Genomic DNA, 24,618 nt, shown 5'->3' on the forward strand with positions numbered 1-24,618 from the left:
TATAGAAAGGCCTCTTTTCTTGTTGAATTTACTCTACATGTATTGATTCAAAAATGAATCTCAAATAACTGTTAGATGATTGCTAAACAAAAAGCTGCTTCTAATGCGTCGCAAGGACGATCATCTTTCACACACAAGATCATACACATGAAAGGTAGCGGCCCAATCTCATGTAAGAATTTTTGGGATATTTATTGCCATGCCACCAAAATGGATACAATCCTCACTCCACTAGTATGCACATCAGTAACTTTCATCATCAGTCACTGGTCGGCGCAAATGGTAACGCAGACAGTTTGTCAAAACCTGCAACAAAACATACAATTGAATAAGAGGTAACAACATGCCAACTGTCTCATAGAATTAGTATTTCCACTCATTAAAATACCTCAGATAATGACTTGCTGAGTGCCTGACCGTGATAATTGACATGGAACGTGTCCTTCGCCACGAGTCCCTTGAAATTAATCAGTTGACGTCAGTTGACAAGTAAAACTTACCTTCGGCTCAGCCTATGTATCAACTAAGGCAACCAGAAGTTTCAAATTTTGAACCTCTGTGTCAATCTCCGCTGATTCTACATTAATGTTGATGTCGTTCATAATCTGAATAATTTCCATTAGTAGGCCAGGTTTATCTGCTGTTTTGATAGTTAATAGGCTGCAATCACAACCATGTAGGCATGCGCCTAGTCAGTCTGTAATCAATATAAATCTTAAGAAAATCGCTTCACATTTATCATCAGAAACAAAGAGTTTTGTTATATTAGAAACAATCAAAACCTCAACAAATAAACTGACACCTCTGTGGTACCCAGCTTTGAACATTTATCTGTGCCCTTGAGATATTTATTTTAATAAGAGAATTTCTTTTTGGAAAAACGAAAGAAACAAGCAGAACAACATTATGAGCTGCTTATATGAAAACTAGTCATGACCGATAGCTTGACTAATATTAGCAAGGGGTGTCTGTTGGAGGGGCCAACATCTTTGAATGGGGAACTGCACCCTGCTATGTCTCGTCTCACAGGTTCACTTTCAGTTCAAGTTAGTTGTTTTCCATGGTGGTATTGTTGCGCTGTTTTACCGCTGTGTCAGGTGACTTGCCAGCTTCAGTGGTCTCAAAGTACCAGTCGATTTTTCTCCTACGAAGGGTCCGATCTAGTTCTGCAGCAATCGATCATGCAAGGCTCAAGCAGCACCTTGTAGTAATGAGTTCAAGCCCGCCATTTTCAGAAAGAAAACAGAGAGGGTTGGTTGTAAAATATTTGTCAAAGTGGTCAATGTCAAGGAAGACTGTGAGCCTGCCCAGAATGTGAACACAACGAGTCTTCCACATGATCCATAAAGTGATGTCAAAGATCGTAGTAAAACCTGCATCCCTGTGGGAGTAGTCCGCCAGATGGACAGCGTATGGAACCATTTGTGGATTGCCTAATCTATATCCTAATGATGTAAGTATGAGGACCAGATCTGTCGGAGAGCCCAGAAAAAGAGTGTGTGACCCCGAACATCGCAAAAGCCATGCAGCTGCCACCCACATCTCATATCCATCATGAACTCCCACTCTGATCAGCAAACAAACAAACCGCCCTCCACAATAGCTGAGCATACAGACAAACCCAGAAACAGTGCCTCAAGGACTCATGCTGCGAAGTACATCTCTGGCAAGTCACATCATGACCAGTAATCTCAGCCCAAGCACCAACAGGCAATCCTACATGCGCAATCATTCACATGAAATCGTATATCCGGTATCGGGGGATATATGTTCGCTACGTGAGCTGGGCAGGCGCCGAGCCTCTGGCTGTGGGAGGTGTGAAAGAGAGAGAACAAGAGACACTGACAGCTCTGACAATCACCGCAATCATGAATTAATTGAATATTACCTTGAGTACAACTTGGTCTTTAGCCAAGGCGGGCTGTTAACAGCACCGTCACTTGGATCAGCTGCTAACTAGGAGATTAAGCTCCCGTTTACAGGATTAACCGGGCCGTTAACGACACCGGACTTAACAAAATGCTAAATCAATATCTAACAGATGACGGTGATGGAAATTTTTCTCTGTCGCTTTATATGCTACAAATACCTCGCGGATTCTGCAAGCTTCAATTCAGTTCACTGTCTCGATCATCAAGCTTCAGTTATTACCAAAGTGCATCCTTCTCCTACTTTCTTCTCTTGCTTTGGTTCAAGACCCAGCTCGCCATCTCAGGCCTGCTTGCTTACTTCAAGCTTCCCGTTTGCTTCTAAATCTCCTTCTCGCCTTTGCTTGCTCAAGCCTCGACCTCGATCTGCCTTCTCCTCTTTGGCTTGCTCTAGCCTCGCTTGGAATCCCCTCTTGCTCTTGCTTCTCAAGCACGAGAGAGCGAGAACATCTTCCTTCTTTCCATGCTTTCCAATCCTCAATGCCTTTCCTTGCTTGCCGGGAACGAGAGGAAGCTTCCCAAGCTCCCCCGGACCTCTTGCTCTCTCAAGCTTCAACCATGGCTCGCCTTCGACCAAGCTCTCCGCCTTGCTCCTTCTTCCGCTCTCTTCCCAAGCTCTTCAACCTCTCTCGCATGTGAATAATACTCCTCCCTTTCATGCAAAAAGCACTCTATTAATAGCTTCCTCCCCTCCCTTAGCAATGACGGCGCCGTCGTTGCTAGGGAGGCATTAAAAAATGCCTCTTGGTGACGTGGCAGCTCGGGCATCCGACAACACCAAACCCGGCGGCTTCTGGCTCGAATGGGGGCGCCTAGGCCTACTGAAGATAACCCGTCTCTTCGCCGAGCTCATCCGAGCCCCATGCTGGCGAGCGCGAGTCTTTTTTGCCCTGCTCACTGCCTGCGCTCCCTGTTGCCCGCCATCTCCTTTCTCCTTTCTTTTCTTTTCCCATTTGCCCTTATTACACCCCTTATTGGGCGGCCATTGAAAAGGCCTTTGGGCGGCCGGCCTTTGTAAAGGGCATCACATTTGGTATACAAATCGACCAAACAATGCCAAGCATTGCAACTTTCTCCAGCAGCCCCGTCCAACAATCTCATCAGGGAATCTCTCACCTTGGGGTAAATCCCGCAATCAATGCATTCCAAGAGGCCACATTCTGAACACGAAGCTCTTCAAGCACTTTTTGTGCTTTCGTAAAACAGCATCACATTTAGTATACACATCGGCCAAGCATTGCCTAGCAACTCATTTTTCTCCAGCAAACCGCAGCAATGTTGGCCTTTCCCCGCAACGATCGCATTCCAAAACCAGGACGAAAGACAAATACTCCGAGATGGCACTCCAATCGAGTGGACCGGACTGGTAAATCCCGCAATCAATGCATTCCAAGAGGCCACATTCTGAACACGAAGCTCTTCAAGCACTTTTTGTGCTTTCGTAAAACAACATCACATTTAGTATACACATCGGCCAAGCATTGCCTAGCAACTCATTTTTCTCCAACAAGCCGCAGCAGTGTTGGCCTTTCCCCGCAACGATCGCATTCCAAAACCCGGACGAAAGACAAAAACTCCGAGATGGCACTCCAATCGAGTGGACCGGACTGGTGCGAAACCGACCCTCGGTAAATCTTTAACAGCCAATAACTTGGCAACCGTAAATCCGATCACTGATCTGAAAAGATCGACGCGCTCCAGAAATTGAGCACTTTAGCCCGACGCATTCACTTCAGTTTTGTCCCCTCAGTTGTAGTTGCCCAATCCGGTACATATCTGCAATCGACTTAAACTTCAAACTGCCATAACTTCTTCACCGTAGCTTCAATCGACGAGCCGTAAAGACAGGCCGGTAGAGCACTTCAAGCACTGCAGTTCTGGATCATAAACTCACTTCAAGCATACTCCTTTTTGGCATCATTAAGGCATCAGTTGGCCCTTTAAAGCCGCATCTGGCATACACTAGTCATTAAACGTGGCCTGTTAACAAGCCTGATCACTGCTCAATAATCATGTAAGCTTCAAATAAGCTTGATGTGCATTTTTCTGGCATCTTTCTTAGCATGGGAGCGAGGCTGGACGACATCCACCCCCTCTGAACATGCACAGCCTCCGGTCTGTGCTAACTACACTTTCATCAGCATCTACTATAGGTACCTTAAGCTCTTTGCCATCATCAGACTCACGTAACTGGTAAACATATGAAAAATGAAATAAGGCTTATACCCTATCATCAATGTTCTAGCTTAAACATTACGTAGTTGTCCATCAGAAATCTATGAACCGTATCTACCGTATCTCCAAAGCATTCAATCATGGATAACTTGTTTAGTGAACCCCGCCAGACTCAAGTGCTTCAGTTAATGATGTACATGGCTTGACCATTAAGCTCTCTTTAAGGAACCCTGTCAAGCTCAAGTATGCCTTACTCAGTTTGCACACGGAATGGCCGTCAAGTCCTTTACCTCAAGTTCTGGTAGCAAAACCAACTCAAAAGATGTGAAGATACTTCATCAATTGTCCAAAGAAGTCAGCTGGAAGCCAACCATGTAATCTCATTGAATGCATAACGAAAAACTCTTTTGACTTAGCATAATCTAGAAAGCAAATCTTATACCATGCAACCTGCTACATCAGATAGCTGATACTCTTCAAATCTGCAACTAGCACTTTAGTAGCCCCTGGGATCAAACGAGAAACCAATCATTTGCCCCACTGTGAGCATTTCTTTAAAATTTTTGCACCATCCTCTAGGATCGTAGGGAAAATACAATAATTTTCAGTCAGTAAAGCATAAACATATATTAACCCATAAATCTTCATTCAAACCGCCTGGATTGCATGGTATATAAGTCAATTGTCCTGGACCATGTATATATCTGTCACCTCCTGGGTACATCATAGAGTAACATCAAATCCCATATGGCATCATGTAGCATCATATCCCCTGTGCAACTGGCTCATCCAATTGTTGATCATCAATCAGAGGTAAAAGCATTGGCAGTTCACCTTCACTCTCACTAGTATCGAAATCCCAATCATGCATATCTGAATACATCAAGTCTCTGGTAAAATCCTCTTCATTAGGCTCAAAAGATGCATCAGAAAACAATCCTCTATCTTGTAGAGGCTTAAAATCAAGTAGAGCCTCATCCAACAATTGCATAAGGTCATCATCAACTGCATCTGAACAAACTTGCTCATGCATGAATCTAGATTGACTGGTATCCTTAGCATCTGTATTTGAGAACCCTTCCAAAGCTTCGTCCAATAAGCACATAAGATCTAGGTCCACTGCTTTAGAAGGTTCCTCCATCTTGCACATCTCAGGCTGCTGTAAACTAAGATTCCACATGTGACATGCATACTAAATGCATCTGCTGTATACTGCTCTTTAAATCTTTCACCCTCATCCAAATATCTTTGCACTTCTGTAGCACAAAGTTCAGTATGCCCATTGAAAATTTCATCTACTGCCCTGTCTGTATCATCGACACAATGAAACCAATCATACTCGACACCAAGAGATTGCACTTCAATATGCACCCCCTCTGAATCAGCATCATCAAGTTCATGATTATTCTGCCATAGTGTGTGCCTTGTGTGACAAATTCTCGATAGAGAAGAAGTTTGCTCCCTCTCTAAATCACCATCAACAAATTCAGGATCAGTCTGCCAGATCGGTAGCTCTAGGTCACAGAAACTTTTCAAAGAAGGAGTTTGCACCCCCTCTGATTCATTATCATCACATTCAAGACCAATTTCCCACTTTTGTAGCTGTGCTTCACAAAAACTTGTAAATGAAGGAGTCTGCACCCCCTCTGAATCAACATTTTGTAGATCTTCAAGCACATACTCTTGCTTAGTAAAGTCCTCAAAATCTGGAACATCCAAATTCGGTAAATCTGGCATACCAAAATCCATGGTCCTGCTGCTCTCAACAACAGCCCTGCTTTGACCTATAATATCTGTATCATTAATCAACTCTTTGGCAAAACCTGTACCAGTATCTTCAATCACCTCTTATGTCGTCATCATTAGCATGTAAGAAAGTAGCATCCTGCACAAAAAACTCATCAATCACAGCTTCTAACTTTGATCGTACTTGTCCTCGAATATCTGCGGAGTTTGGTAGACTTGCACTCTGTTCTTGATAGCTTTCATACTGCTTATAACTTACTTGCACAATAGCTTCTTTGAAATACTCCCAGTTGCCGTTGCAGGCTCTGGTAACCTCTTGAATCTGTTCCTTCACATCTGAACTCACTAATTGCTCAAAAGATTTGATCATCAACTCTTCTGGTATCCCTCTTACCTTGGTCTCCAGCTCATAGCACTCTAGGTAGCCCTCTGGATCGTATCTATCAAAGAGTCGTCTCTCGTCGTATACTGCATCTAAAGCTACATCCAAAGCTTCATCAATTTGATTTTTCTTCTTTACGGTCTCTATTTCAAGCAGAGATCCTTGAACCAATTGCAGAATCTTCGAAAAATCTGAAACTGTTGACTTATCATCAAAACCGTTTGCACTTAATTCTGCAATCATCTTCATCATCTGCTCTAAATTTTCCATCTTTACCTCCCACCCCGGCTCGTTTCGCGTCGGGTTCACCAAAGATATCAGGGGATATATGTTCCCTACGTGAGCCGCGCAGGCGCCGGGCCTCTGGTTGTGGGAGGTATGAAAGAGAGAGAACAAGAGACACTGACGGCTCTAACAATCACCGCAATCATGAATTAATTGAATATTACCTTGAGTACAACTTGGTCTTTAGCCAAGGCGGACTGTTAACAGCACCGTCACTTGGATCAGCTGCTAACTAGGAGTTTAAGCTCTCATTTACAGGATTAACCAGGCCGTTAACGACACCGGACTTAACAAAATGCTAATTCAATCTCTAACGGATGACGGTGATGGAAATTTTTCTCTGTCGCTTTATCTGCTTCAAATACCTCGCGGATTCTGCAAGCTTCAATTCAGTTCACTGCCTCGATCATCAAGCTTCAGTTATTACCAAAGTGAATGTCTTCTCTTGCTTTGGTTCAAGACCCAGCTCGCCATCTCAAGCCTGCTTGCTTACTTCAAGCTTCCCGTTTGCTTCTAAATCTCCTTCCCGCCTTTGCCTGCTCAAGCCTCGACCTCGATCTGCCTTCTCCTCTTTGGCTTGCTCTAGCCTCGCTTGGAATCCCCTCTTGCTCTGGCTTCTCAAGCACGAGAGAGTGAGAACATCTTCCTTCTTTCCATGCTTTCCAATCCTCAATGCCTTTCCTTGCTTGCCGGGAACGAGAGGAAGCTTCGGAGAGAGAGAGAGAGAGAGAGAGAGAGAGAGAGAGAGAGATTTTCCCTCCTTGACCTCGACTCGAGCTTCTCACCTTTCTTACCAAGGTTGTACCATACGTATTATACGGGTCGTGACTGTACGTACTGTACGTCGTGCCGTATGGATAAATTTTTTAGGTACGTAAAAATACGTACGTTTGTAAAAAAACAATAAATGAGAGGAAATTTAAGAAAATTATATTCTCCTCGTTAGAGGGTTAACCAATGTATACCCGCAAAGTACTTGGGGACACACATACACATTATCCACTAGAGATTCACTTAACTTCAAAACAAGTACCAACCTTCAAGAAACAATATACATTGAACAACGTAAAAACATTTCTACCTGCTCAGTGCTGACCCCCCTCAGAACAATGACAAACCTTCAAGCATGAAGCTTCAAGCAATTGAACAAAAGGTAAGTTGCTGACAATAAACTCAGAACTGTACAAGCATTGCTTCAAAACTCAAGTAGCCCACATGGCACAAACTGCTAATAAGGATGGAACCAAAATAATGACAAATGTCGAGCCAAAATGGCTCCTGCTAGAGCGTACATAAAAAACAACATCTTGCTGAAATATGTGAAAATGTCTAGACTCTAAAGTAGTAACCAGTCACTAGTGCCTAGTGAAACTCATCCTCAGAAGAAGAAGAAGATGATGCTGAAAAGAGCATGTCGCCATCTGCCACGACATTGCCCTCGTCATCAAACTCTGGCTCTATCACCATAGCATATGTGGCCTCGTCTGCACCAACTGGGTCTGGATCACTATCCTCCTCTTCCTCTGGAGTGTGAATGAGACGGAATGCCTCATTCGCACGCTGCCGAGGAGTACGTATGGGTAGCTTGCCTTTGCGAATGCTCTTCCGTCGAGCACTCCCCTCACCTGTATCCTGGAGGCGTAATGGAATGTTGTAAGCACGTGCACGAGATCTTGTCACACGCCGATCGACATCCTCTAGCTCTCTATGAAGCATGCGTACTATCTCCTCCTGCTCATCTCTGATATGTTGGTCCGCCTCCTCCACAGTAGGATCAACTACCAGCGTGATACGTGAGGGATCAACCTATTGTACAATGTACATTTTGTTAACAATAGTGTAAATAAGAAACATATACACAGGATGTCATACTACATCGTCATACTACCTGCTTGGGTGTCCCCAAAGCGTGGTAAGAGCGCACAAGCCTCATGCGGTATCATCTCGCCTGCAAAAAAATCAGCAATGATCACACTCAAATTAGCAATGGATTCATGGCCTAGATATAAAAAGAATGTCATGAAAAAATCTGACACTCACCGCTCTTGAGTCAAGGCTTGGCATGCCGTGATGTGGCTCTTCATCTGCATGAAGAGATGGTAGACAAGGTCTAATGTCAAGCTCTCCATGTCCGTGACTCGTAGCAAGATATACATTGGCTGCAAAGCCACTATCAAGGTATGGACCTCTATCCAAAAAGACTCATCCAACACACGCCTCTGAATGGCTTTGGTGTTCTCACTGTTTGCACGAGCCATGTTTCTCCACTTTGGGTCCACAACTGTCTGCAACAGTGGATCCCTCACCTTGGAGAGTCTCTGCAACACCAAATACATATATGCAAACCTGGTCTTGGAGGGCCGCACCATATCAAGGGTACTATGGCTACGAAAGATGGCTAAGGCCTGATGCTTCTTTCAGAAGAATGTGGTCAATCTGGTAGCCTCTGAAATTGTTGGCTGCACCAAAGGCAGTTTTCCTATTTCCTCCATCAACAAATCTAAACAATGGGCTGCACATGGAGTCCAAAAAATGTGAGGAAACTGTGTCGTTACCATTTCTCCCATAGCTTTGCAATTGGCTGCATTATCTGTGACAACTTGAACCACATTCTCTTTACCAACATCATTGATGGCCCTTGAAATATGCTCAAAAATGAATTCACCTGTGCTCTTATCTCCTGCCTTTCCTGCATCCACAGCACGCAAGAAATATGTACCAAGACAAGAAGACACAAGTATGTTAATGATGTGTCGCCTGCGTACATCACTCCATCCATCAGAGATGATGGTGCATCCAAATTGCTGCCATCCAGCCTTAACAGGCACCAGCGCCTTATCTATCAAGGCCTTCTGCTCCTCCAGTGCTGTGGTGCGCATCTTTTTGTAATCGAGGCCATACCATGTATCTGTGGCACCAGCACCTACCTAGGCAATGGACCTCACCATCCTCTTCCATTGTTCAGTCTTCAAGACATTGAAACTGATGTTGCACTCAATGAGAGTGCGAGCAATCTCCATCTCAGCCACTTTCTGACGCTCTTTTACCCAAGACACAGAATGCACACGTGAAGGCAAGGTGCTCTGCCTACGCACATGCACATCACCAACCTCCTCATTCTCCTCTTCTTGTATGGTACAAGCCCTCTTCCTGTTTCCAATTTGCTCAGACCCTGAGCTCTCCTCCACCTGTGTAGAAGAGTCACCAAGCTGTCCAAGAAGAGCGTCTTGCAAACGGTCTTCTGTTTGTTGTGCCACTTTTCCTTTGTCTGTTGTTGCAAATGCAGGGAATTTCTCAGCAATCAATGCTTCCCGCACACCTGGAGGTACCTTCTTGCACTTGCCACAATTATTTGTGCAATTGATGCCAGTTAGATGCATCACAACTCGAGTGATTGTACTCGACAGTGTGAAACCACAGTACTTGCATGACCACTTGCGACAACCTGATCCAGCCTGCCCAAGAGTATTCACACCTTCAATTACATTGGTGTGCTCTGCCCACAAAGGGTTCGTAGGTTTCGGCATGATGAAAACAGCCTGCTGAAAACATGCAAATAATGGGTCACAGGTAAGAGTCGAGACTGGTGAATTCTCTCGCACAGAGAGAGGAGAGAGAGAGAGAGAGAGAGTTGGGGGGGGGGGGGGGGGTACCTTTTTCTGCACAGCGTTTTGCAATTCTCTGTAACGCTCTGTAGCGACAGTGTGCAGCGAAAATGACACGCAAAACGCATCCCAAATAGCCTATAAAGGCTTTAAAAAAAATTTATAAAAAAAGCACCGTACTGTACGATCCGTACGCGTACTGTACGGATCAATACGGACGTACCGTACAGCACGGATCAACACGTACGTGTTGGTACAACCTTGTTTCTTACTCAAGCCTCAACTTTGCTTGTAATCCTCTTCTCGCCTTAGCTTGCTCAAGCCTCGACGAGCTTACCCTCAAGCTTCTTCGACCAAGCTTCTCCGATGAATCCCCTACTCGCCTTGTATTGCTCAAGCTTCGGCAAGCTTCTTGCTCAAGCTCCTCACCGAAGCTCTCTTGCTTCAAACTCCCTTGCTTAATTAAGCTCCTTGGTTCCCAAGCTCCCCCAGACCTCTTGCTCTCTCAAGCTTCAACCATGGCTCGCCTTCGACCAAGCTCTCCGCCTTGCTCATTCTTCCGCTCTCTTCCCAAGCTCTTCAACCTCTCTCGCATGTGAATAATACTCCTCCCTTTCATGCCAAAAGCACCCTATTAATAGCTTCCTCCCTCCCTTAGCAACGACAGCACCGTCGTTGCTAGGGAGGCATTAAACAATGCCTCTTGGTGACGTGGCAGCTCGTGCATCCGACAGCACCAAACCCGGCAGCTTCTGGCTCGAATGGGGGCGCCTAGGCCTGCTGAAGATAACCTGTCTCTTCGCCGAGCTCATCCGAGCCCCGTGCTGGCGAGCGCGAGTCTTTTTTGCCTTGCTCGCTGCCTGTGCTCCCTGTTGCCCGCCATCTCCTTTCTCCTTTTCTTTTCTTTTCCCATTTGCCCTTATTAAACCCCTTATTGGGCGGCCATTGAAAAGGCCTTTGGGCGGCCGGCCTTTGTAAAGGACATCACATTTGGTATACAAATCGACCAAACAATGCCAAGCACTGCAACTTTCTCCAACAGCCCCGTCCAACAATCTCATCAGGGAATCTCTCACCTTGGGGTAAATCCCGCAATCAATGCATTCCAAGAGGCCACATTCCGAACACGAAGCTCTTCAAGCACTTTTTGTGCTTTCGTAAAACAGCATCACATTTAGTATACACATCGGCCAAGCATTGCCTAGCAACTCATTTTTCTCCAGCAAGCCACAACAGTGTTGGCCTTTCCCCGCAACGATTGCATTCCAAAACCTGGACGAAAGACAAAAACTCCAAGATAGCACTCCAATCGAGTGGACCGGACTGGTGCGGAACCGACCCCCGGTAAATCTTTAACAACCAATAACTTGGCAACCATAAATCCGATCACTAATCTGAAAAGATCGACGCGCTCCAGAAATTGAGCACTTCAGCCCGACGCTTTCACTTCACTTTTGTCCCCTCAGCTGCAGTTGCCCAATTCGGTACAGATCTGCAATCGACTTAAACTTCAAACTGCCATAACTTCTTCACCGTAGCTTCAATCGACGAGCCGTAAGGAAAGGCCGGTAGAGCACTTCAAGCACTGTAGTTCTGGATCATAAACTCGCTTCTATGCTCACTTCAAGCATACTCCTTTTTGGCATCATTAAGGCATCAGTTGGCCCTTTAAAGCCGCATCTCGCATACACTAATCATTAAACATGGCCTGTTAACAAGCCTGATCACTGCTCAATAATCATGTAAGCTTCAAATAAGCTTGATGTGCATTTTGCTGGCATCTTTCTTAGCATGGGAGCGGGACTAGACGACACCGACGGCGGCTGATCCCGATGCTCCAAATGCATGACCAAAATAGTGGTTGAAAGGATAGAGAGATTGGCTGATCTCACCATACCTCTGACTGCCGTGGATGGAGCATCATTGCCTCAAGATGATCCTCCTCCCGAGAGATACAGTGTACTCAAAAAGGAAAGCGAGGCCCCATCCGCCTCTAAAGAAGGCTACTGCCAGTGGCCACTCACCAAGATCCCAGTCCAACTCAACCAGTGGCCGTCCCAACCACAACCTTCAAAACGCCTCCTCTGCAGTGAAACCCGGTCAGCATGAGCGCTGCTCGAAAGAGCCCACCACTCAAACAGGCTGCCAACAAGAATCTAGGCGGTGCTGATCAAGAGACACCTCACCCTAAAAAGCCAATCTCATGTGATAGCCATCGCCCACCAGCCCTGATGAGAGGGTAAAATAGTATGTCCCCCAAGGACGGCATGCCAATCAGCAGGAATACCCGCATCAATCTATCACATCCGTGTTGCAACCCTCTGCGGATCCCAGAGTTTGCTCCAATGACCTCTGCACCGACCAAGGAAGCCTCTAACAGACGACATAAGGATGCTATAGGACCATCCTCCCATCTAGCCGTGTGTCGTCTCTCGTAGTTGTCGCCCCTCTAAATCTGTCACATATGCATTCCAATTTCCAAATAAGTGGCTGCCTATCTACCCCCTCCAAACAACAAAGTGTATATCGAATCATAAGATCCATCCAAATCCTCAACAAGCAACACATAAAGGGTGATAAATGAGACATCCAAAGGAGCATCTGTAAAAACGAAATGGATGGTCAAGCACCGACCACCATCGCTATCCATGGACCCAAACCTAGGAGAGGCAGGTGACAAAGCATAAGATGAAAATTGCTTCCAAGGCTCAGCCCCAGGATGTCACAAGACGGGCAACACGTGCCAATAGAAAAGAGCAGACTAAACAAACTTTTAGCACTTCAATAACAACTGAACTGAAAGAGAGAGACGACACACGACACGGAGTGGCGGAATTCCACCCTAGAGAGTATTGGCCCCAAACCTTGGCGCCCCTTTCGGTATTTCTTTATATTGCATCAACACACTACAAGCCGGTACTCCACGCTCTGCACCTTCTCCTAGAAGAGTGCCAGAGAATGAGCCCTAGCCTCATATTTAAAGGCCCTAGGCCCAAAAGCAGTTTATATGAAAAGCCTTAAACTCAAAAGCAACTCGCCCAAAAGCTAGTGCTGAAAAATTGCCCAGCGTAAATCACGAAAATCCGTACAGACTGCCACATCAGCACAGTCAACGCGAAATGTGAAAATCCGTGCAATTCTGTCACGTCAGCAAATTACGAAAATCCGAAATTCCGTACAATCGCCACGTCATCATTTCCACGCGCGCTTATGTGTAGGTCCTACTTTATTTTATTCTCTTGTGTCACTTGGGCCCCATCACACGGGGTCCCATAAGTTGGTAGGAACTTCTTCTTCGCCTGCTTATTCTTAGGGTTTAGGCCCCTCAGCCAGGATCTACACAATTGCTACGTTCTTCAGTGGCTTGACACATCAGCAGTCCTTCCTTCCTCGCTCGTGCCATCCTTTCACCCTTCACGTTTTTCTTCCCCGCTTATTGCACGCCCAAAAGCCCTTTTTTATATATAGCATCCCTTCCTTTTTGAACACCAACGGCACCGTCGTGGGGGGAAAAACTCTCTTCATTGGGCTCCCAAGATGCATCAGAAAATATTTCCCTATCTACATGCTCAAAATCAAGTAGAGCATCATCCAGCAACTACATAAGGTCATCATTAGTTGCATCTAAATAAACTCGCTAAAGCATAAATTTAGATTGCTCAGTACCCTTAGCATCTGTATTTGAGAATCCTTCCAAAGCTTCGTCCAATAAGCACATCAACTCTGGTCCATTGCATCAGAAGATTCCTCTACTCTGCACATCTCAAGCTGCTGTAGACTAGGATTTCCACATGTAACATGCATGCTAGCCACGTTTGATGTAGATTGCTCTTCAAACTTCTCTCCCTCATTCAAATATCTTTGAACTTCTGTAGCACAAAGTTCAGCATGCACATCGAAAATTTCATCGACTGTCCTGTCCATGGCACAATGCAACCAATCATATGCAACACCAAGCGGTTGCACTTCACTATGCACCCCCTCTAAATAAGCATCATCAAGTTCATGATCATTCTGCCACAGTGTGAGCCCTATGTCACAATATTTTGATAAAGGAGTCTGCAGCCCCTCTAAATCACTTTGCAGATCTTCAAGCACATACTCTTGTACATCCAAGCCCTTAAAATCTGGTGTATCCAAACCTTGTAAATCTGGTATACCCACATCGAGCCTCACCTCGGCCATTCCCTCGTTGGCGTCAAGTGCTCCATTGATGTCCATCATCACCGTCATAGAGATCTGTGTTTTCAGCCCCTCATTCCTCTCACATCGGGAATGTAATTCAGCCCCAGATCTACCCCTTGGTGGCCATTCGCAATCCCACAACAAGAAGAATCCAAACATGCATCAAATCAGCCCCGAAGGTGCCTCGTCTTGAGGAGTTACCACGGCGACAATCATCATTCAAGTCAGTAGAGTCTGCACCTAAGGTATTGCATGCGTGTACATTCCATTTACGCAATCTAAAGCAAATACCACAACGGCAACGGTGTGGGGGGCCCTTGAGAGGGTTGGTTGGGATCCCATCGGGTGTCACTCTCCTTTTCTCTCTCCCTCTACACATCTCTGCCACACTCTCTCATTCCCTCTCTTCGAGGAAAAGTAAAAGGAACCATCATTCAAGCTAAAAGGAAACACTAACGCAAGGAAAAGAAGTAAAGCATTGTGGAAGTGTAAAACCTAGATTGTCACCATTTCAATTCCGTTGCACATTTCAATTCCGCTGCACCTAACATCCTACAGCTTATCAGGAGGGTCCAAATGCATGACCAAAACTGTCTCTGGAAAGCTAAGAGGATGCGTTGATTCTGCCATACCTATGACTGGCGTGGACGGTAAGGAGGGTGTTGAGTCTGCAGACCAAAGTACTCAAAAGAGGATAGAGGGGCTACGTCATCACTCAAAGAAGGCCATTGCCACTCACTAGGATCCCAGTCCAGTTGAACAAGTGGCTTTCCCTACAAAATCCACAGTCTCCAAAGTGGTGCCTCTGGCAGTCAACTGCTGATCAAACGAATTTCGAAACCTGACCCTGAAACTCCTGTTTGATGTGACATCCACGATGATCAGTCTCCGCAATGCTAAAGACGAAAGTCCCTTGCTGAGCAATGATTGGGTTTCTAGAGTGAGGCTCGACGTACACCCACCGTTCGTGATGAGAGGGGAAACGAGTGTCCTCCGATGAGGGCGTGCCAATCGGGTGGAATAGTCTCATCAATCTCTCATACAAGCAACAACCCCTCTGCAGATCTCGTCAGTAGCTCCAATCACCTACACCCCAACCTAGGAAGCATGACCAACAGTGTAAAGAGCATGTTGGCCCATCATCCCATCTAGCCTAGTCAATGTGTGTCCTCTCGCTTAGCTAACGGCCTTCTGTATCCGTCACATGCATTTCATACAAGTCTCTCTCTCTCTCTCTCTCTCTCTCTCTCTCTCTCTCTCTCTCTCTCTCTCTCTCTCTCTCTCTCTCTCTCTCTCTCTCTCTCTCTCTCTTTTCTATCACCCAAGTGTGGTAGATTGGTTATGCCATTTCCCACTTGAATAACACGTCTTGAGTTCAACTCCTCGTCGGCTAGATCTATAAGGTCTCTTGGGATAGTTTCCTACTTCGTTAAAACTCTCTACTTCTACTACTTCTCTCTATGTTTGTGTGCGTGCGCACGGGGGTGAGAGATTGAGAGAGGCGAGAGACCTTCAGCTAAATGAGCAAGCTCCTCCGCGCCCTTCTGCAAGGCGTAACCATCTGCCCGATGCAACCTCTTACCCCTGCACATTTTTGTCATCGTTGTCGCCCTCATCAACAACACTGGGCAGCTAGCAGTTTCTCGCAGACCTGTAAGTCATCATCTTCATGAGCTCGCGTCAGCCTTTTGCTGTCAGTAGGTAGCATCAGCAGCACAACAGTGTGTTGATTTAGGGTTATGCCAACAGCAAAGCATCTCGTTTTAGGGTTCCGTCATCTGGAGAACACAGTGACGAATTAGGGTTTCGCCATCAACTCAACAGAGTGACGTATTCTCGTTCTTGTTTGAAGTTTTGTGTTGAAGAGACAGCAGTTTTCTGGCTTTGTACAGAGAAAGTTTAAGAAAACAAAAAAGTGAGTGTTTGTCTTAATGTGTGCTTCATTAAGTAGTCTTCAATTGAGGTAGACCTTCGTCTGCAGAAAGTTTAAGAAAACAAAAAAATGAGTGCTTGTCTTAATGTGTGCTTCATTAAGTAGTCTTCAATTGAGGTAGACCTTCATCTGTAGAAAGTGCAGTATTGGTTGGTTATGGCAAAAGAAGTTGTATGTAAGCGTAGGAAACAAGTCGATCTGTCTTCGATGGATGCTGCAAACATCATAAAAGAGTGTTTGTCGGAGGATTTTGCGGATGCTCGGAATGCCTGGGAAGGTCAGCAACCCGCTACTGAAGTGGTTATTCCGGTTCAGCAGCTTATGGATCCGGTTGCACAATATGCGTTGAATGCGGTTATTTTGTTTTTCCCAGGCAACCCTCGGCACAGGATGTAAGTCAACGGCTTGATTTTTTGTTGAAAAGACAAGCAGTCTGAGGGGTTTGGGGTGTATTTTGGTGCCCGTGGTTTTTACGAGGTGTTGCTGGCAGACATGGACGCTGTTTGCAACTGTTGGAAATGTCGCCTTTGTTTTTCAACATGCAAATGACCCACGTATTTCCATGGGCGCTTACTAAAGATTATCAAAGTACGACATAGGTGCCCAGTTTGGGTGGAAATAGTTGGATTTCCACGGACTTGGAAGCATTTCTTGCCTCTTCTAGCTGCTCAGTTGGGCAAAGTGATATGCCCCCCAAACTTGGATACTAAATTCAATAGATTTTGTGTGTTGTAAGAGACATATAAGTAGACGCCCTCAGGAATCACGGTTAACTCTGGTGATCCGATGGTAGGGAAAAGGCCATTTAAACTAAAATGGCGGAAGTTTTCATGTGCATGGTTTAGCTGTGGCAAATTTGGCCATATGCAATCTGAATGCCAAGAGTCTTCGTTGAGATTGCCACCCTCTGTTGTTCCTACATCTGGAACTCATGTTGCCTCTCCCTCATCTTCATCTGTGAGGCCAAAGATGGGGGATTCTAATGGAAGCATGCAGGTCAAACACGATAAAGACTGAATTGAGAGTTTGGCTAATGTGCATCCTGTTGCAAAGGCTGATACCAAAGGTAAAGCCAAAATGGGAGATTCCACTGACGGTTGGCAAACTCCAAGGAAGACTGCAAAGTTTCGTGCTTCGCCTATCTCAAGAAATTATGTACCTGTTTTGAATGGGAGAAGTGGTGGAACTTTTGCATCTGCATCTCATGATCATAAGTCACTAGTTGAAGCGTGGGATAGTGTGGTTAACTCATATAAAGATTTTATGCTTGGGTCGACATCTGTGTCGTTGCCGATGCATCAAAATCCTCCGCAAGGAACGCATATAAAGTCTGCTTTATTGACTGTTAGTATGGAGGCAGATGTGCCTATGGGCAATTCTACTTGATGATTGTGCCTCGTGCTTCTCTTGTAAATACTGTACAGATGCATTCTTCTCTTAGATGTTTTACGTATAATGTGCGCGGATTGTGCAATCACGACAAGTGGAAGCTAATCTGGCATTATACACAAATGAATAAAGCACATATAGTGGTGTTACAGGAGCATATTCAGAACGACTTTGTTGGTCAATCTTCATATTATGCCGGATTCTAGATTGCTTATGCTGATATTGGTTCCTCATGTTTCAATAGATTCGGGTGGAGTATGTTCCTTCTTCAAGAAATCTCTTCGACAGTCTCTTCAAGTTGCCTGTGACTTGGACGAGCTGCCCGTTAGTCATTATGAGCTCTACTTTGACTATTTCTGATTTACTGTTTGTAATATTTGCTATGAGTTTTCCTCCTTCTGAGGTTTCCCATTGGTAATTCAATCTGGCATTACTAAAAAGAAAGTGTGTGTGTGTATTTTACAATCGTAACAGGAAAGGGTACCAAGCTGCGTTTACTTAACCAGGAATAAACTATGGTATACATACATAAAGCAAGAAGATAATGCCCCAAAATCTGTGCTAGCTTAATACGTCTAGTCAACCTTGCACTTCTAGCAAGCAAGAAGATAATGCCCCCAAATCTGTGCTAGCTTAATGCATCTATCCATCCTAGAACTACTAGCAAAAGGGCAGTTCTTGTCTATAACTAACTATGAGTTGTCGGATGCCTGATATAGTTATACTTCAGCATGAAAAGTTCACAAGTAGAAAGCCAACCTTCTTTTTGCTCCATCATCAACAATTCGTATACTGGTTGATATATCAACATCAACCTACATCAAATCAAGTAGTCAGTGTCAAGGTCCCACAAACCCGTCAAAACAGAAGTTAACAAAGTTTAGTTGATGAAATTTTAAACACTAAAGCCTCATCTTAAAGTGCTAGAAGTAGAAACTCACCTTTTTGGACGGCGCTTTGATACCCCAAGCCTCTCCGATTGCAAGACTCTCACTCGATTCCTATACGCAATACGCATTACATGTTACAACTCATGTCAGCATTTGAAACAAAAACCCTTCAAACAGTTGGTTGGCGTTTTGACCGAGAAGAAACAGCTATGACCAAAAAAAGGGTGTGCACTAGAAAGCGGCGCGTGGGGGGTCCTCATTAACACTTGAAGCACATCTCAAGTCCCCCCTCCGCCTCTGTCTCCTCATAGCATGGCCTAGAGTAATAGCCTCAGCCTTCCACACAAAGCAAGACAATTGCAGTTGTCACGTGCACATTGCACTTGAGCCACGTGGACATGCTACCGCTACAGGTTAGCATCAGTCTTAGTTAAGTAAAGTCTAGGGATCTAGTCTGGCACCTTTGTGAGCCTCTCAAAGGACCCGCATGCACAGACAGATCATTAGAGTGCACAACCTCTTGCACAAAGCATTCATAAAGTCACTTAGGTATGTGAACATGCACTTAGGTCAATTAATAATAAGTGAACCCTTTAATAAGTAGAATCGTGGGATCTATTTGCAGTGCTCAACCACCCTTCAGAAGCATATATATGTGAGGTTGGGGATCTCCCTTGCATCAGAACCCAGTACCCCTTGCATGGGCAGCTAGCACCCCATCTCTGGCATTTTGGCCTCCACCAATGTTTCTCCCTTCGCCTCATCACCATCAGCATTCAGCGCTAGCGTTTGAAGATTCCCTCAGTTCAGCCCTAGCGTTTTCAGCACTCAGCCATCAGCCTCAGCATCAGCGTTTCCAGACTTTGAAAAAGTTGGCTCCGATGTTTTTTTCAAGGGATAGCAGAAACTCATAAACCAGACAAAAATCTGGCATCATACTATTCCATTGACCGTCATCAAGATGCCTAAAACTTAACACTTCAGAGACAACATAGAACATTAAAAGAACATGGGCAGAAAACTAGCTTTCCTCAAAGCTTCAAGAAGCGAGCCCTATTTGATACACAACTTCCTTCCTTCTATGTCCCTAAGGATACTTGCATATAAACACAATGCTGTATATATCAAATCATTGTGCATAAAAGTTCGCTTCATTTTAGTTGCAAATGGAGATTAGGGAGCTTACAGGATGGTACTTCAGAAGATTCCCAAGTATAGTTAACCGTACTCTCTCGAGCAGCTCTGGATTCTCAATCTTCCGGCCTGTATCACTACAGAAGCACATTCAACTAAAGTGCCACAAGAAGGCCAAGATGTAAAAGAAGTGTGGATGAAGTGTAGATGAGCACAAGCACCCTTACTTGTAAGTGTGGGGGGTTGTGCACGTGCGTGTATGAATAAATGTGAATGTGTAGAGAGAGGGAGCGGGAGAACTCAACACGATGAGTAAAGGATGACACAAGAAAGAATCCTTGCTTACTTGAAATTGACACATGCAGGACAACATAGCTAGCAATAGTGCAAAAGACATATAGTCCACGATGACCTAATCAACAAAGATTTGAACCATCATTTTGACGAACTGTCAGATGGCAATACTGCATGTGGGGCAACTTGCTTAAGATTTCTTGGAATCTAGGTTCATTTTTGGCATACAGTGAATGACAGATGAGATGACAAAGATACTGCAGCAGCTGTATTCAAGTAAACAACTAACTTAGGAGATAGGACAATAAAAATCCACAGAGTTAGACCAAGGACTAGCAGTAAGCATAAAAAAAAGATGGGATGATAGAAGCCACACACTGTTCATATTAGACGCTATCAGCAAGAATTTCTCGTCATGAAACCATTAACAAAGAGAAGCAACTATTGAATATTTGTAACAGTAATGGCGGCTCTCACACTTACGATTTTGTAATGAAGAACTTGGTTTTAATAACTGGCGCCGCGATTGTGACATTACCCTTGGCAACATCCAAACCTAAATCTTTCAAGGCCTTCATCTGCGGACAGCATGTTGCGAGCATTTAATAAAAGAAATAGACGAGCCATCAGGCAATTCATTATTCTAATGCATGCACGTTCAGGTTCACATGACAAATGAATAAGAAGGCAAGAGCTTATCTAACAATCCTTCAAGCATGTAAAGTTACAAACCGTATCCAGAAGAGCTCCAAGACGATCTCCAAAGCTCACTTCAACCACTGTTGCATTGACATCTGAGTCTTGATCAATCAAGACTATTGGGATAGGAGCGGGATCTTGTGATTCGCTTGTGGCATAACATACTAACCTGCTGGTAAATTTTTGACAAACTGTATTAACTCGTGTTTATGTACAGATTTTAAGAAAAGCAGGGAGAGATGCTCTAGCACTCTAGGGCAATCCCAAGAAAAAATATATGATACTACTCAGAAGTGTATCCAAGAACTCTCCATGGTCTAACCAAACTGCAATACTAACGAGGTGAAAAACTTTTGTTTGCACACACACAAACACAGATTACGATGATTTGCAGTAGATAAAGATTGAGAAACTCTGTACGAAAAAATCTCAATATACACAAGACGGGCGCTGAGAAAGAGAGAATGTGTATGTGCACGACCAAGAGACTTGATCAGCTAGGCTAGGTGCAAGAACAACCACAGACCAGCATCCAAAATACATAAAACGGTGCATAACTAATCAGAAACCCGCAACGCGCCAGATGCAAAACTCAGAAACACAAAAACATGCACAACTGGAGGTTCTATAACTACAATTTGGAAAAAAAGCTTCTCGAAGGTAGGTTACAGTATTTAATTGGTATTTATCGCACTTGACCCTCGAGTTGGGGTTCCAAAACTGTGTGTATGTGTGTGTGTGTGTGTGTGTGTGTGTGTGTGTGTGTGTGTGTGTGTGTGTGTGTGTGTGTGTGTGTGTGTGTGCACGCTGTCCCTCGGATCATCGAATGAAAGATGTAAAAATCCATCGAATAAAAGCATAATGGTAGGAACTGAACTCAATGAGCAACGCAGTATATTCAATGTACACATGCGTAAGAAAACCACAGCACTTCAATGAGTTAAGGACAGAAAGCCATTAAAAAATGTTTACATTGTTTGTTCCGTGCCCAATTAAGTAATCATTGTCACCTCCTCGTCAAACAGCCTTTGTGAGTTTCTTGAAGCCGAAGGACTCTATAGCAAGCTTAGATTGGGTTCAGACCAAGCGCTGGAAAACCTACGCACAGGGGTGTTATTTCTATGTGGCTGGAGCTGCTTGGCTGCAACATGAGCAGCTCTTCCTCCGGGCCCGCCAGAGTTGTTCCGACCCTCGTCCCCCCGGAAGAGCTGTTGCCTCTCTCAACACCTCTCACTTCATCTCTCTTCCACCTGCGACGTTGTTCAGACGAGGCGAAGGCAGGCTCGAACCATATGGTTCTTCCTCCGGGCTCATCTCCTGGACATACCCTCGTGTTACTCAATCGTGTATGTGTATCTCTGTGCACAGTTATGCATGTTACATAGCAGCCCAATCTATCTATTTTCCATTCCTGAAAGATTCCCCAGGCTAAAAGCACCCGATTGTGGACACTTTTTCCTGGACAACTCAGCCATCGCTGAGGATTAATCAGATATCGCAGAAATTATCTTCATAGCAATTTAGGCATGGAGCTTAAAAATCTGCAAATACCTGGTCGATGCAGCTGGCAAAATACTCGCTGTTGAAAGCGAAATGGACCATTGCTTGATCAGAAGAGAGCTCGTGTTTCTCCACGTCTTGAATCTGAGCAGGAAAGACCTTGAGCAGGATGAGCATGATGATGAAGAGGAAGACGAAGAGGGGCCTGCGATCTGAGTGAAGGTTGCGGCAGGAGCTGAAGTCGCCATAGCTTAATAGCTCGAGCTAGCTCCGCTAGACTGTTGCACCTTAAAAGGGTCCAGAATCGGCTCACTTCACTGCTCACACGGCAATTGTTGCCATCGTCAACGAATCACGATAGATCAAAGTGCCATTTTTTACGAACCAAATTCCGATGAAAATAATATCTACATTGAAATTCTCCCCTTTTTTGGGCCTGCCTCGACTTCACGGGTGAGGTACTGCTACCAAATTTCATTCTGGTCTAGTAAAATGATTTTCTCTCTTTAAATTTGTCATTCTAGTGAGAGAAAATAAAAAATAGTAAAAGGGTTAATAATGTAAAATGAAATCTAGATAAATGGTTCCATAAGGTGAATGTATTCATAAAAGTGACAACGAAATTCGATAAGAATTTGATCGAAATTTTATAGGATGAAAACGGAATATTTTCAAGTCCAGAACGGATCCTAAAAGCCTCCAAAAGTGGGTAGTATAGCAAACCAAAAAATGAGAATGGAAGCCAAAGTGTTATTATCCACACATACAAAGCTAAAGCTATGTGGAGATAAGGGACAAGGGACACAAACCTCCCATGCAAGAGAGAAGGTAAAAGGAGTAGTTCTATAATAAAAAATTTGTCTCTTAAGGATCTTGTGTGGGTCTTTTTAAAGCAACTTGAAAAAGAAGATATTTCTAAAAACAATGGGCCTCCAATCCCGTAGGAAATGGGTAGATGAATAACTTTCATGCTCAAAAATTTTCTATTTGAGGACCACAAATGGGAGATTTTTCATTTATCATGTGGGACTGCACTATAGAGAGCAGGGGTACTTCTGTCTTCTTGACTCATGAAGCTTCATGCAATTCTCAGTCTAAAGCAAAATCTCCATGCTCTTCTCAAGGTTCATCATCTTCTCTCTCTCTCTCTCTCTCTCTCCGCACGATAGCTAATTATATTGCTTATGCTAATTAACACTGGAATAGGTTATTACTTCGTAATGCTTATGTATTCCTCTTTTCCAATATGGTTCTTACTTAACCTTCGTAGATCTTATCATTCACAAGATATTTAAGGCCTTGAGATTGAGTCCTATGAGTTAATTATAGATCAAAACTATTCACAAGATGCTATCGAATTTTAGAGTCCCCATCTCTCTAATTCGATTAGCGAGAAGTGTGATTAGCATTGTAAGTAATTAAATGCTCTTTGATGGAAGAGAATCGTTGTTCTTTTGGAGGGGGGTTGGCTCCAAAAATTCCCGCCCTCAACTGGTTTTGACTCTCCCGATCTTTCTCTCTAATTGTGTTTCAGTTAGGTATGTCTTTGCAAATGTTATGATACAACATGCTTAGTTATACACAAAACGATTCATCTACAAATTATTATCCACCTTTCTGTTCCCAATAGTTTGACAAATGATTCATTTTTCCATGAGTTTATCCACAGCTACTGAGATGTCAATGATACCCAGGCCACCTTGATTCTTAGGGAGGGTAACTTTGGCTATGCCCTTTTTGGAAGGGGCACCCTTCCATTAAAAAAAGCTGCAAATCTTGTGCACTTGTTTTAGGGTTGTTGGGGGCCCCCGGGGGGGGTCTCCAGTAGGAGACATGAAATAGTAAAGAGAACACAATGTAGCGATTGTTTATCAAAACTCTGCTTGGCATGTTAGAAAGAAAACATTTCGACCTTTGAAGATATGCCTCAAATTTATAAAGGACCGACCCAATTCCACCTTTTTTTTAGGACCCATTTCCACCTTTTTTTTTTACTAATGTCAAAACACCTAAGAGGTGAAAAGGCACTCCTTCTATTTCTTGACAGACGTAAGCTCTAAGCTGGGTTGAAATGTACTTGGTCGAAGAGTAAACACTTATATTAGAATGGTTAATTACCAAGCATAAAGTTGTGCAAAAGAGGTCAAGACATTTCCATAATTTAGCAATAGACTAATCATCATTGTGGATTAGGCTGGTGGTGTCATCATCAAACAATTCCAAGCGCATCCGATCCCCTTCAAGAAGGAAAATTCCCTTTATCTTGTCTTGTTGGATCCTATCTTGGACAACGCATTTAAACCTTCAATAGTAATAGAAATAGGAAGAGGTGCCAACGAACAATTCTTCCTAATAGATCTCATAAGATTTATTTGATCGATTATCATACCATTGAAAGTCTTGGTATTTCTCTTCTTTGTTGAATATGCTATTTGTGGTTTTTTCATTTAGCTTGATTTTCACATTGTTGACT

The 24,618-nt window shown here is 44.1% G+C and overlaps 2 protein-coding genes across 3 annotated transcripts; both read right to left on the minus strand.

Annotated features, from left to right (window-relative positions):
* Positions 1–22,484, minus strand: LOC147448690 (ACT domain-containing protein ACR12-like). Of its 2 annotated transcripts, none has more exons than XM_086521225.1 (9): positions 22,197–22,484; positions 20,679–20,817; positions 20,430–20,524; positions 19,705–19,789; positions 18,570–18,629; positions 18,388–18,443; positions 555–660; positions 389–457; positions 1–306 (listed from the first exon to the last, which is right to left on the minus strand). In XM_086521225.1, the coding sequence occupies exons 1-9, from the start codon at positions 22,391–22,393 to the stop codon at positions 244–246; spliced, it is 870 nt and encodes a 289-aa protein (XP_086377351.1). In that variant the 5' UTR covers positions 22,394–22,484; the 3' UTR covers positions 1–243. The 2 variants fall into 2 exon arrangements, with proteins under 2 accessions (XP_086377351.1, XP_086377352.1); XM_086521226.1 differs by having other exon boundaries at positions 20,679–20,814; positions 22,197–22,478.
* LOC147448691 (uncharacterized) lies at positions 7,866–8,694 on the minus strand. Its single transcript, XM_086521227.1, has 3 exons — positions 8,557–8,694; positions 8,405–8,464; positions 7,866–8,322 (listed from the first exon to the last, which is right to left on the minus strand). Exons 2-3 carry the CDS (start codon positions 8,447–8,449, stop codon positions 7,879–7,881), a joined length of 489 nt encoding a protein of 162 aa, XP_086377353.1. The 5' UTR covers positions 8,450–8,464; positions 8,557–8,694; the 3' UTR covers positions 7,866–7,878.
* Positions 22,485–24,618: the final 2,134 nt, after the last annotated feature.

The sequence above is a fragment of the Adiantum capillus-veneris genome, chromosome 10 (genome assembly GCF_014529385.1).
Source record: "Adiantum capillus-veneris isolate H3 chromosome 10, ASM1452938v2, whole genome shotgun sequence".
Taxonomy (NCBI): Eukaryota; Viridiplantae; Streptophyta; class Polypodiopsida; order Polypodiales; family Pteridaceae; genus Adiantum; species Adiantum capillus-veneris.

Bases quoted from the DNA above. Each gene is read 5' to 3' on its own strand.
- LOC147448691 (XM_086521227.1), bottom strand. From the start codon at position 8,449: ATGAGGCTTGTGCGCTCTTACCACGCTTTGGGGACACCCAAGCAG. The intron at 8,323-8,404 runs GTAGTATGACGA...ATTGTACAATAG, and splicing joins CTTTGGGGACACCCAAGCAG to GTTGATCCCTCACGTATCAC.
- LOC147448690 (XM_086521225.1), bottom strand. From the start codon at position 22,393: ATGGCGACTTCAGCTCCTGCCGCAACCTTCACTCAGATCGCAGGCCCC. The intron at 20,525-20,678 runs GTTTGTAACTTT...TGCTGTCCGCAG, and splicing joins TTGGAGCTCTTCTGGATACG to ATGAAGGCCTTGAAAGATTT. The intron at 661-18,387 runs GTTGGCTTTCTA...TTGTGATTGCAG, and splicing joins GATGATGGAGCAAAAAGAAG to CCTATTAACTATCAAAACAG.